Source organism: Grus americana, chromosome 2 (genome assembly GCF_028858705.1).
Source record: "Grus americana isolate bGruAme1 chromosome 2, bGruAme1.mat, whole genome shotgun sequence".
Classification (NCBI taxonomy): Eukaryota; Metazoa; Chordata; class Aves; order Gruiformes; family Gruidae; genus Grus; species Grus americana.
Window position 1 is genome coordinate 73,209,868 of NC_072853.1, and position 14,688 is coordinate 73,224,555.

Genomic DNA, 14,688 nt, shown 5'->3' on the forward strand with positions numbered 1-14,688 from the left:
TGGCTTGCAAGCAGTTGCATGATCCTTTGGAGTCCAATATAGTAACACTGATTAGGCCAATAATAAAGCAGCACCCCTCTAGGACTCAAGGATTAGCACTAAGTGTAACAGCTCTACTGGAGTGTGGGTTGGGAATAAAGGAAGATCTCGATGTTCCACAAAACTGGCCTGGATTCTTCTCTCTGCATAAGTCAGAAGACTGTAATCAGCCAGGAGATTAAAAAAAAGAAAGAAAAAAAAAAAAGAAGTTTCGAGGTGCTTCTTTCTAGAAATGCTGAGAACATGGGTAAAAAATGGCTGCAGAAGAAACGGCCCATTACATTTTCACTGGCATACGGGAAGACTTTCGCTTACAGGCATTGCAGCAAGTGAATACACTGACAATCCATATAAATTACAGGTGAGTAGCTAGCTAGGAAACCAAAGGAGTAGTGGTTTAAAGATTACTTTTTGGAGGATAGCCTAGTCACTGTTAGCAATGTCTTGCTGCTGTCTCTGTTCTAAGACAGTACTATGGCACAAGAAGAAATCCAGAAAATCAGGAATTGTTTGTTCTTGAGAGGAACATGCTGTCTGAAAAAGTTCATGCAGGTTCCCCAGAACCAAACCAGTGTGTCGTGACTGTACTTTCTGCTTTGGGTTTGTACCTGCATCACTGTTTGTGCTTTATTCCACTATTTTTCAGCCTTAGGATAAAAAGGCTTTGAGATAACATTACTGAGCAAGAACACCTGATTTCTTCCACAGATAATAATACAAATAGGGACTTTCCACTCCTGTATCTTCAGATAATGCCATAGCTAAGCACAGTAATTGTGTTATGGCCAAGAGAGCAAATTAATAGGTATACACATAGACAAAATTTATTTCTCTCCTCAGAAGTTGCATTATAATATCATCCTATGCCAAATGATGGGTTTCTCTACTGGAAATGGCACTCAATTCACTACATGACCTGTGACAGCAAGCACAAGAAATGCCTGGCTTTCAAGATGGCATGCTAAATTGTTCTGCTAAACAGTGTTTAGCAAGACGCTGAAGAAAAAAAAAAAAAGACAGTGGTACAGCTTCTAGATCTAAATCATTTTAAACTAAAGGTCGTTTAATGTACCATTGGCTAAAAAAGCAACAGCAAAAATCACCACCACCACAAAAAAGTTTTCCTAGGGCAGAAGGCAGAAAATGAGGAAAGAAAACATGATTTACTGGCACCCATGCAGTATCTGTCAATTACATTCATTATTAAGGAATCATAGATGAGTGAAAAACTGAAAAGATATAGCTGGAAGCTGCCCATCAAATATCAGTTTAACTAACCCAGATTTTTTTCTGGATGCCAAGTACTCCTGAATAAAGTTGGAACCATGATGGCAAAGCTCACCTAATTTATCTATCAAATATACTGACCTTATAAATGAGCCACCACCTTGTGACCATGGTTCACTATGGCTGATGGATGTCAATTATCTCCATCAAAAAATGGGGAACTTAAAATGGGAGAGTTTATGATGTTTCTAGAATACATCTAGAATTTAACCAGGTTTCACCTTGATACTCTTTAACTCCCAGGCAACGAATAGCACTGCTGAGTCTTGACGTGTAGGATAGCAAAGACCAGGTGGAGGGAGGGAGGGAAAGGAAGAGGAGATTCTATACGAATGCAACGTCCTCAGCATTTTCTTAGTGACCATGGTTTGAGGAGAAAGCAAAGTTAGAGCACAGAAAAGAAGAAATAAAGCGATGGCTCAGATTACAAACTGAATTGGGATGTGACGCAGGAAACAACTGATTTCCTATCTCCTGCCCTTGCAGAATCATTCCTCCTACTCTGGTAGTTACCAGCAACCTAGAAATAAATTACATGAAAACTGTGTGTGTTTGAAGCATTGCCAAGTGTAACACTTGGGGGAGTTATACCGTCTGCTCTCTACCACGTTCTACCACGTTCTCGATGCAAGGGCTCACATTTATTGCCATCAGGACAGCTCCGAGGCTTGTTTTTGAAGAAGTTACGTGGCGCTCAGTGCTCCACATAAAATCCAAGAACTTGTTTACAGGCACAACTCTGGAACAAATGAACGATGTTGTCCCTCTAACTCTTTTGCTGTCTGACAAATGAAGTATTTGGGCCAGAGTAAAATGAACTTTATCTGAATGCTATTGACTTAAGAGAAACAAAGGATGAAAAGAAACACATAACTAGGAATGGAAAGGGGTAACGAGAACCTAACACTTGAGGAACTAGAGCAAAGTAAGTATCTACTTGATGTCTAGGACCACAGTCATGCAAATCTTGCTTCTCCAACCTTCTTCACATTGCTTTATAGCTATTTTTGACATGCCGTTAATGTGCTATTTTCAGAAGTGACTTCAAAACAAAAATCTTGTTGAATGGTGGAACTCAAAGCTCAAATGCTTATCTCCAACTTTCAATTCTGTGTCTTTCAAAACTTTGCTCTCCCTGTCTTGCAATGTAGTAACTAACAAAGCAGCCACAACACATTTCCTACCCCCAAACTCTGCATGCAGCAGAGCTTTAAAACCATTGCATGTGCTGACTGCAAAACTGAACCTCCACATCTGGTTTACAGGGCCTCCAAGATGGAGCAGCATGCAGAAGTCTGATTTGGATGCGGGGGGTGGGGGGACCAAACAAAAACCCAAAAACACAGAGGGAAACATTTAACTTGCAGGCAGATCAAAGGCTTAATTTTACAGTGATTTCTATCTATTAGTTAACACTAGCCTATACTTAAATCAAAAGACTCATAGAATAGCTTGAAATACTTAAGGATTTGTGCTAAATTATAAAATACTGATTAATATTCCAGCCCTCTGGTGCACATCTACTGTAACTTTTACAATTATTTTAAAAAGCATGTAGCATTCTTCCACTTCTCAGCTTCCTCCCTCACCCCCCACTTAAAATGACATGTACACTATGGCAAACCAAGCCAGCTACGGAGGGAGAACTGGTCTCTTTCACACTGCAAAACCAGTTTGATTCAGAGAGGTAAGGCTGGGGCCAGATAATGCTGTTAACAGTAATTTATCTTCTCAGAGTCCTTATTTTGTCCACCAATAAAAAAGTAAAACATATTTGTCTCATGTTCACTGATTTTTCTGCCTAAAAAGTAACAGTACATTCCTCTCCTATGTCCCTAAAAAATACCATTCTCATTGGCTTAAAAATGTGTGGGTTTTTTTTTTAATTTGGTAGTGTAAAAAAACAAGTAACTAAAATTCCTTCCTCACACTTTGTCTAAGTGTTCCAAATATTCTCATTTAAATAGGTACCATCGCATTTGAAATACTGAAGCTCTTCTTCAATCTGAAAAAGTTATGACAGCAGATTTTTCTTCATTTTCTTGATGGAGCAGTGTACTTCATTTGATAACTGTGAAAAAGGGTTTGTTTTTTTAAAATTAATTTGAATTCATAATACATTTCTAAATTACCAAACCACTGAGAATTTAGAACCTGCTGCGAGGTCAATTTCACAGACGAAGAAAATTAAACCAAAAGTTGCTTTTGTGGAAAACAAACAATTTAATCTAATAGTGAATCAGGCAAGAAAATAAAGCAGCCAGTGATGTTGGAGAGAGTAGCTCAAAACACTGGCTCTTCAGACTTCTCTTTCAATCCTATTATCAAATGCAAATATTTTACACCCTCAACAGTACCATATATTCAAGATGAGGCAGCAGAGTGGTAAAAGGCTGTTCAGTGAAAGGTGATGCTATTTGATTCCTGTAAAGAAACAGCTAAACGTCCTAACTCCATCCCAGAATTAGCCCAATTCTCCATCCCACAGTAATTCCCACCCTGTGTGCCCCCTCCAACTCTCCCCTCCCCATCCCAATATCCCTTGACGTATTCTACGATGTCCAACTGTTGTTTTGGCAAAGAGCAGCAGAGGTCATGGCTAGTTCCATGCTACACAGGCTGACTGGATAGCAGACTGAGAGGAGAAGAGGAACTGAAGCACTCCTTTGGGCTTCTCTTCTATCCACTTACTCACAAAACTAATTTTATCAAACTTCTAAGGAGCTGAATTAATTTTTAAGATTGTTTCCCTGTCATGTGTAAGAATTGATGGACTGGCGGCATGACTGCAATAGTCAAGTCTCCCGAGAAATCAGACTAGCACAATACCTATAAGCCTTCTGTTTTAGCAATTCACTCTCCCCTCTTCCACCAAGCACTGCCACCAGTGTCCAAGAAGTGTTAGAAAAGTGTTTTGGCCTCTCTAATCACGTCAACTTTATGCACTTTTTATCTCAGAGATACATTTTCATACTATATTAGCAGAATGAAGTTCCAGGACAACATAGAGTTCATTTACAGGACTTATACATCATCCTGAGTTGCTTCCCTGCATTGTTTCTCCTTATTTCCATCATTTTTAGTCCACAGCATTCCAGACTGTGGCAGTGGAAAAACTTTCCCAACAACTCCAGAGTAGATTAATCCAGTATTCTTTTACTTTTGGCAGGACAGTGAAGTTTCAACAACTGTTTCAGCTTGAAGACAGAAATAAGTGCACTCTGGCCATTCCTTTGGTCTAGAATTAAATTTTAAGGCAAGTGTAAGGACCACTCTACACCCATCAGGTGATGGTGAGCACTCCTGTGACAACTTTTTCCATTTCTCCCTTTCCACAGCTAAGAAACTACTTCTCAGCAAGCACAACAGATCTGGAATAGTTTCCTCACTGCTGCTGAAATAGCTCTCCCAATTGCTCTCTTGCTTTTCCATTACACCCCCCAGAATAACTAACGCATACAGCTTCAAGAGATAGTCAGTAATGAGCACTGGTGTTTTCACACTGTCCTCAGCCATGTTTTAATTCACAGCTTCCAGGTTGTACCCCCTCCCGCAGACATCCGTACCATACCCCTCTCAATCAGGGAAACCTAGGTATGAAAAAAATAATCCATCTTCTAAGACAACACATTTTGAAATAAGGTGCTGGAAAGAAATAAATAAGTTTGTGTGTGCATATAAATATATACATGATCATAAACCTCAGCTTGCAATTCCAGTCAAAGCAAGAATGAACTCTTCCACCAGGCACATGTAGCATCATGCAAAAGCCCAGCAGTTGTCTTCCATTCCTCCCTCAGCACTTTGATTCAGAGGGCACACATGGGGTGTGTGTGTTTCGGTATGGAGGTAAGCCTTCCAGCTTGGCTTCTGCAGAGAAAAAGGCTATCGTTCTTGGAGATTAATTTTCAGAATCAGGCCAGTTTTAATTAAATTACAGTTGCTACTAGCTGAAAAGAAACATTCTTCAAAACTCTGGATTTCATCTGTGTGCTTTAACAGAAATATAAAGACCGTTTTTAAGAACTGTTTTTTTCAGCAACAGCCCAGCTAACAGAAGCATTATTTTCCCTAACAGTTTTAATCTTTTCTCAGCTGGGGCTCTACTGCTCCATGAAGTGGCCTACTACTCTGAGCTCTTTAACCAGGAATAGCTGAGTTTATAAGACGCCTGGATTTTATTTTTTGAAGTTAAATTCCCACGGTTTACTATACTTAGACATTGGTGTGTGATGTTTTTGATCTATAAAATTCAGTTTCACTCTGAGTCCTACAGAACAGTATTTCTGCTGTCTACGTTTAGTCTTAGCTGAAAAATATATGGAAGCTACTAACTTCCATGATCTGCTACTTAAGATGAGGTTACTAAAAAAAAAAAAAAAAAAAAAGAACATTGGAGAGCTACTGGTCAAAAAAAAAGACCTCACTACCAAGTTAAAACTCTACCTGTTGGCTAATGTTTGTCTACTTACTTGTACCTTTATTAAGAACTTCAGATGGAAAATTTATAATTAATAGAAAAGCTGAAGGTGTTGTTCAGATCATCATCAGCTATTTGAAAAGAGCACACAGACCATAAAAGATACCTGAACTAGTTTAGTAGTACCACTACATAAGATTACCATGAATTTAAACTAGGGAAACAATAGTTCTGGTGCCTGATTAAAGCAGCTCAACTATGAACTCAAATAATTTTGATTTGACAACAGAAATATTAAAACTAAAAATGATCCTTATCTTGGTCATGGAATTTTCATATGAATTCTTCAACGTTCTTTTTATTTTCAGTGATATTTTACCCATAACTGATGGACTTAGTAATAGATGAATTTCAATTCAAGCTCTGGATTTCAAGAAAAAAAAACCATGGAAAATTCACTGTTCTTACCACAAAATGTTGAAGCATTCTGAAAAAAGAATATTTCACTCCTAATACAACTTTTTTTCAAAATGCAAACAGGTTTTGTCATAAAGACATAACCTGTACTTGCTAATTAGTTTGTGCCAGTTAACATTTCTTCCAGTAAGAACTTTACTTTCCCCTATGCTGACATTAAAATACAATAACGAAAGATTAACAGGCTCTGAAAATATTTGCCGCCTCAGACTATTACAGAAGCAGATGAATTATTTTCCTATTTATATCTGAGGACACAGGTAAGTATGAACACTCTGCCCAAGATCTATACTAACTACACCAGATGCAAATTTTCTTTAAATGCTGTCTCAAACAGCTAGTTGTCACCTACTTGTAGACTGTTTCCTTGCTGCGACACATTCAAATTCTTCAAAAATGTATCAGCCCTGCCCACAAATGCATGAGTGCTGCTACGTTCTGCATCAGATTTTACGAGTATCACTTTTCCTGTCCAACACTACGCTAGTTTTAAGTGGAAACATCACAAGTTTGTAATTGAGATAGAAAGAAATCTGCTCTGTGTTGTTTCAGCAAGGCTCAGAGAAAAAGCAAGCTGATGTTTTAGGCACTTCTTTCTTCTGTCAAGGATTCCTATAAAAGCACTTATCATCCCTTCCAACTAACCAGCCAAATCATCAGAAATGCAGCAAAAAAATCTAACTACAGGTACAGGTTACAGTAAAGAGCAACGTGAGTGTAGTGCTTCCTTTTAACTTCATATAGAAGCTGGTTAGACCAAAATATTTATAATAAAGTTCCCAGATCCTAATGATGGCAGAATTTTTTTCCAAGTGTAACTTTTGAGTATCAGCCTAACGACACAGGCTTTTATTAGGACACAATTTAAATAGAACACCAAGAAGCACAGCATTTGAGTCAAACAATTATCTTTGAATTCAGGGCTTACTTTCCTGTTAAACGAAACTACCAGAGGACATTAGGTAAAGCAACAGATTTCTGTTTAGTTTGTTTACACAAGTCATCTCAAATTGTGCAGCAGAGCTTACTGATAGCTTCCCTTCCCTCTTCCTTTCCATCTACAATGCTCCTGTTTTTTGAAACTAGATTACAAATGTTTCCTTTCTAACTCTCAAACTGAGTGAGAAAGTCCAATGTCTAGTCTGTGTTGTTACATTTTGCAGTGAGTTTTCCCCAACACAGCTGCCTGCCATTCCTGGGTAGTCTTATGTTTCTACTCAGTTTACAGTTGCTTCAACAAAATACAATTCCAAAGGCAAGTTTCTAGTTGCAGGAGGGACACAAGCAGGGTTTACAGTTCTGCTTTGTATTCACAATAAAGATTTAAAAAATATGTTCTTAAAATTTAATAGGTCTAGCAGCACAAACATAAGAATTTTAAGAAGTCTAAACAGCAACAATATTACAATGGGAAATTAAGGCCTGTAGCAAAGGTGTAGTCTTAACTTGAAAAACTACATTGCTATTACTGACATAAAGAGGTGCTACAGTTTCAGTATCTTACATCCACTTGTGCTTTTTTTTCTTCCAGCAAACATCTGATCAAAGCAAAGGGAAGGTCTGCTGCAGAAAGACCAGATGAAGTCACTTGCTAATCTACAGCTGTCCTTCAAAAACATAAGGAGAAGGTCTAGCTAGAGCCTTGATTATTCTGTTTTCGATTTCCCATCCTCTCAGATGTTTGCTTGCACAAAAACTGAATCATTACATACCTGCAAAACTTGTTCTTCTGAGGATGACACAAACAGATCCATTTTGGTTAACAGTACCAAGTTTTTGGCCTGTAACAGCCAGGAACATTCTATCTGACCAGTATCTTCTCACAGTATTTTTATAACGAGGAATTCAAAAAGTACCTTAAGGGTATTAAAGTACCTGCTATCTTGTACCTTCTTTTTTTCCTTTCAAATAAAACTTTAACAGGTAAGCAGCAGAGTGAATGTTAAAAAAAAAAAAAAATCACTCTTCACAAAGGGTGAAAATGGTAAAGTTTTATAAACAAACTACCGAGCTTACTGAAGTTTGGTTGAGGGTTTTGGTTTTGTTATTTTTCTTATCAAAAAGACAACTCCAGTGACTATATTCACTAAAGGACTTGCACCATGCAACTCAACTTTAAGATCAATAGAGCATTTATGCTACACAAAGCACCTCAATTGGTCATTCAGAGCCGACCTATGAGCAAGGGCTTTGAACCTATCTAGACATCTCTTAAGCATAGGGGCCTCTTTCTGAATCCTATTCCACTTCATATAGGGTAGGATGGAAACAGAATTAAGAGAATCCATCCATCAGACATCCTTAGCCTGTATTTCCCTCCTGATGGTTAAGAGCTACATACATTTCCCCGAGAAATAGTGAAAGTTACTTGAGAGGGGCCCACAAAAGAAAGAAAATAATTCCAGTGAAGGGTCTCCTCCCTTTTTTATTATAAAGGGATCCACAGTCATGCTCCACTCAGCCCAAGAATATCTGGATCAATTCAAATACCTCTTTCAGTCTAAGTCATACACTACACTGAACTGGAAGCATGTTCAACCCAGCTTCAGTTTCTGAAGCTATAATCCCAAACAGAAATGAACACAATGGTTCATAATGTCAAAAAGTAACCACACAATATGGTTTGGTATCACTACTTATGGGGAGTCTTTTGCTGCCTAGCCTGTATCAGATGATCTTAAATACTCAAAAACAGTCCTGCTGAGTATGGATGAACCTTACTGCCCACTTCTGACACTTCCCAGCCACCAGTTCTGCACTGTTAGCAGCAGGTACAGCACGACTCAGTTCTAATTCAAGACTAACTTGGGCCACTGCGGCGCTGCCACATTTAGGGAGTTATGGACTGCACCCTGTAACAAAAAGCAGTGTAGGATTCAAGCTACAAATCAATCTTCCTCAACTTCAATCAAAGCTCAGCAAATTACTTTAGCTGCTCAGCTGCAAGGTTATGAAATTAATCCCAGTTATTTTAAGTGGACGTGAAAAGCATGAAGCATGACTGAATGCATTATCCTAAGTTCATCTGGCAGTCAAAGAAAGGAAGGTATGAGCTAAGGGGTCTTAAAAAAAAAACAAAAACACCCCAAAACAAAACCAAACCCAACAGAAAAAAAAGAACAGCAAGGAAAGTGCTACGTGCCCTGACAATACAAAGGTTGTGGTGGAGGGAAAAAGTAGACAATAGTATTAATCCAGTCTCACACTGAGAAACAAAACCTAGACACAAGAGGCCTGTTATACTACTGCCATCCCTAAATTCTCTGCTTTTTATTTTTGTCTGCATTTGAAACTATTAACAGGGGGGGGGGGGGGGGGGGAAGCCTTTGACTCCAGAGCTGCAGACCAGGATGACTAACTACTTGCTGTTTACCCATAAAATTCCATAACAAAATTAAACCCTTTAGGAAGAAAAACTATATTGAGCTATAAAGCTCAGTCATGAAATAAAAGTGCCTTGAATATATAATATTCTCTCATGAAATAAAAGTGCCTTGAACATAGAATATGCTTTCAACATGCTAAGAAACCACAAACAGTTATAACCAGATGTGTGAGTGTAAGGATATGAATATTGTTTATACAGCTGTAGAAAATAAAGAATGCAAGATGGCAACATCATCAATAAAAGTGTCTTAATTAAATGCAAGCTGCTAAAACACAGCAGGCCTCCCAGAGTAGCATTTCCTTCATAAAGATTTAGATTTAGTGACAAGAATGTTCCCCAATTTAAAGTGGCAAGTTGATAGAAACACTATCTAAGAAACTGGGTCATCCAGTATACGCTAAGTGTAGTGATGTCATGTTTTCCTGTAACATCAAAATGAAGGTGAGAGGAGGCTGTCTTGTTTTTTCTAGAAAAAAAGTCATATGATCCCCTGCCCACATTTGTTAACAAGTCATGTAAGATTTTGAACTATCAAAGCCTTTATCTGAAATTTGGTAAGAGTCTATTTACTCTTTAATCAAGGAGATCGTGGAAAAGGCAAAAGCAAAGCAATATGAAAAAAAAAAACCCAGTAAATCAAGTACTTCTCTTGTTCACATCATCCCTGTATTTTTCAGGCCATGTTAATTCTAGAATGTCTACAGGACAGTCTCTACCACAAGGAGATGAGCGCTCGTGGATATTAATTTATGTATACCTAATTCTGTTCCTGCATAACATAAAAAACTCTTTTTATCGGCCATCAGTGAGATCAACAGACCAACCAATATTTCTGTTCAAAAACTAGGGCACTGGCAGGGAGGTAGAAGGGGGACACAATGAGAAAGCAGAGAGGGAAGAATCAGCCAAAGTAGTAGAAAACAGGAAATTATATTAGTCCTCAAGGTTCTGAGACAGAGAGTTCCTACAAAAATCTTTCTGCATAAAGTTCCATTTTCTCTAAGAGATACACTCACATCTACCTATAAATCCTATACAAGTTCCCATATACAGCTACAGTACACTGAACCTTAAATATTTATACTGCTTTAAAGCTTACAGAAGTGAAGGGAAAAATGCTCCTTAGGACAATCCTAAATTTGGGGGAGGACCCTAAAGGGGCATAAGAGCTATTATAAAACACATCTGTTACCTACATAAAATGTAAGATAGATGTACATTAAAAGTGAAAGTTCTTTATTGTGCTTGTGAAGGACAAGTTCTACATCCATCACTTCTCATTTCTGATGTTCATGTAAACCCAAGAACTAGAGTGTAAGTTAAAAAGTGAAAATCTGAAAAAGTCTTGTTTTCCTTTTGGTAATGGCAGCTTCAATGCAAGTGACACCCGAACTTCTGTATTTGGAATTTCGAATTATTTAACTGAAAGGACTTGTGAGTTTTAGGAACAACCATGTGAAAGTTTTAATCATCAAGAAAAAAGGAATGACACTGGATAAATACTTATCCAGCTCAGGCATAAACTCAGTAACATTTGTGAGAATACAGATGAAAATAGCAGAGGTTTGGTATGAGTAGTTACAGAATTCCTCCTCTTCAGTTTTCAAAAACAACAGACAATACAAGATTTTGATTCTTAAATTTATTTTTAGCAGGATGTGTGTACTAATGGATGGTGACATCATTAGAAGATAGGTCCATGTCCACCACCTGCAACAGAAGCTAGACAGATGTTAAAGAAAACAACTTAAGAGTTAAAGATGACACTACTTACCCAGAGCAGACTTATGAAAGTCACCTACTAAGCAGTACAGTTAGCTTTTGATGCAGACATGATAGCTTGTATTATTTATCTGTTGTCAAAATTTCCTGTCAAGATTTAATGCATACATTACCTTGATTTTGATGGGAATCATGCACTTCTGTTTCAAAACAATTACTAGAGAAACTCTTATTTTTAAAAAAGTACTCATGGAAAGATTGGTTATTCAAAGTTACTTACCTGTAAATTTTCTTCAGAAGATAAAACATCTGCAAATTTAGGTCTAAAGCTCCCATCTAAAGTTTAAAGTTAGTAAGAATTTGCTGGAAATTCAAATTCTAACACTGTTAAACCAGGTCAACAGCAGGTAACATTTCTAGATTCCACTAAGAATACAACCACTTGTTTCTTGCAACACCTGGGTGTTGACAAAGCAATAAGGTAGGATCTCAGCAATAAACTCATACATGGGTGATACTAATTCAGAAAGAAATGAAGACTTGGTATGTTACAACCCAGAGACTATGTTATACTCAAAAAAAAAGTCAATAGCCAGAAGTCTAACAAAGGAAACAAGCTTGTCTAGAACAAATTAATTTCACCAGAAATTAAACTTGAAGAGCAAAACCTAGGGACAGACAGTTCAGGAAATACATTCTCAAAGAATTAGGTGACAGGCCCTTTCCCAGTGCTATTTCAAATGAGAAGCCAAGAAGCAAGGCTCAATCTGAAGTATGGTATTTCCCAAGACCGTAAAACCAGAGTCCTTGCTTCAGAAAACAAATACATCTGGCTACAGGTATTTGGTATTTACATCAAAAAATAGCTATTTCTTAAAAGTAAAAGTAATAATAATACCTGCCAAAACAGGGAAGCTAAGTCAGCTAGCTCTACAGACAGTATCATGAAGACATCCTGATCTTACATTTCAAAACTTCATAATGTTTATCAGCCTGCACTTCCCAAACCAAAAGGCACTACTGGTAGTGAGCATAAAATCACTTCACTCAACACAAATTTAGAAGCTTGATTTTAAGGTTCTTGTTGTTTACAGTTTCTTGGCTCATAGCTCTTTATTAGTACCTTGGGCTGACACCATCTGACTAACAGTTCTTTATTAGTAACCTGCATTTATGCCACACTCATCAGCCTAAAAACATCCTTACAGTATACCTCAACATCCTAGGACTTCATCTGTTTAAAAGACTGCTACACATACTGAAGAACTGAAGACTGGCTCCTGCTTTCTGAAGAAAGACCTCCGAAACCAGTCTGAAAATGGAAGTGTGCTGTAGTGGAATGAGATTCTTTAACAGTTTAAATAATTTAGCCAAGGAACCCAGTTTTAAGGACCATGACAGCCTGGGAATAAGCAATTGCTTTCTCTTACAGATCTGAACTCTTTGATCTAGTAATTTTGGGAAATTAAACTGGTTTGTGTTTGTTGAAAACAACCAACAAGAGTTGAATCTGTTCACAGCTGCACTCCATTTGTAACTTCTGATTGAGCTCTTTTGTTTTTACAGGAGTATAAATCTATCTGAAGTACTAAGTCACTGCCTTTTGAGCAATTCCCTGTCTCAGTGGTCTGCTATACCTGAACAGGGTCTAACTGCTGGTAATGATCTACAAAAAGAAGTGAGTGTTTCAAGACAATCAGACCTACACTGGTACTGTGGGAACATGTCCTTCAAACACCTCACACAGAGAGAGGGAAGGCAGGATAAGCAATTAAGAGCTTAAGGCTTCCTGGTTTTTAATTCCTAGGTTCCACTGTGCAGCTGGATCAGTTGCTACTGCAATCAGCATTACTGTGCATAGCATCTATCTTACATAAAGTTGGGTGGTATTCTTCCCGCAGGATAAACACAGTGAAGTTGACAAGAAGAACTTTCATCAATTCCTTTTCTGTGAGGCACAGAGCAAAGGAAGTCAGGAAATGAGCAGTCTAGGAATGACACAATTGATCTGAATGATCACTTCAGATACATTGCGAACAGCATTTTCCTGAACAAAGACACCACAAAATCTGAACTCATGTTATGAAGTTATAAAAGGGTAAAGAAACACAGGGTGAAGAAAGTGTTCTGGACAGGCCTGTAGGATATGAAACCTAAGAGCAATTACTTTGTGCACCATGTAAGGACTACATGCCTGTGCTGCAGTTACAGGGCACTGCAACTGTTCAGCTATCTCCCCTTGCAAAAAGGATGCAGCTTCAGTTCTATCACTGTAGTACCCAAGTTAGCACTGGAACCTGTGTTTCAAAGCGGCAATAAGAGATTTGGGAAGCAATGGACATGAAATTAGGGACCTATTTAAGATATGTGGGATGTTCAACAAGAAGATTGATGGCATTATGTGGCAGGAAAGGAAAACAGATGACTGGCAATAGTGAAGAACAGAATAACTTAGGGGGTCATTTGCTCATAATGAGCTGTTCACTCTGCATCCTTCTTGTCCTGCTCTAATAGCGCTAGCGGTACAAATGCTGCTAACCAGCTGTGTTACAGGCTGTAGAACCTAAAACTACATTTTACTGTGTTTAATGGATGCTTGAGTCAGATTAAAAAGTTGTGCTGAAACCAGTAATTAAATTCTTATCATTTAAAGTGCCTTCACAAACCTACACCTACCATTCTATTCACCAAAAGGATATTATTAAACAATGTAGTACATAACTAAGACTTACAACGAGAAGAACATGAAAAAATTTACTCTATGAAGAATTAAGTTCGTACCATTCACAATAAGACTTTATCTGCACTACTGAAACTAAGTCTGTACATATAGTGAAGACTGAATAGGCTAAAAGACAGAAAGACAAACACTGAAGTGATTATGGTTGTAACGTTACCTAATGTTGAGCTGGTTTAATAAATTTAAAACACTAGAACCAAAAAAATCTTGTTAAAAGTGTGCTGGAAGCAAAGACCTAACAATGTTGATTAAATATTTACCTTTGGAGAGAAAATTCATTTAGGCAAACTAAAAACATTTGCAAGAACAAGCTTTAGTGAAGAATGGACTAAAACAAAACATTACGCACTTCCAGCTTATGTTCTTTCTCTGCAAGGAATTCTTTTTGACATCGGAGAAAGTCTGACAACATTCGAGTTAGCTGTTTTCTATCATCTATTTCAGCTGCCAACCTGCCATTGTAATCCGCCAGCAACATACATGCATCATCTACCATTTTGGACAGTTGCTCTCCAGATTCCTTATCTAAAAAGCAAGCAGAGAAGAACAAGTAAAGCACGATTTCGTTATATACTGTTAAGTTCTCAGAACAGCATTTCAGTTCCTGGATCCCCA

General features: G+C 37.9%; 1 protein-coding gene across 3 annotated transcripts in view; it reads right to left on the minus strand.

The window, feature by feature from the left end:
• Window positions 1–14,688, minus strand: part of RPRD1A (regulation of nuclear pre-mRNA domain containing 1A) — a 44,725-nt gene that overhangs the window by 16,386 nt on the left and 13,651 nt on the right. The window contains exons 6-7 of one of the 3 annotated variants that reach the window (XM_054818709.1): window positions 14,423–14,598; window positions 11,078–11,333 (exon numbers count right to left, since the gene is read on the minus strand). In XM_054818709.1, the coding sequence (XP_054674684.1) occupies window positions 11,277–11,333; window positions 14,423–14,598 (233 nt within the window). In that variant the 3' untranslated portion in view covers window positions 11,078–11,276. Of the gene's footprint in view, window positions 1–11,077; window positions 11,334–14,422; window positions 14,599–14,688 lie in introns of those variants that run through there. The other 2 variants (XM_054818710.1, XM_054818708.1) reach the window with 2 other exon arrangements.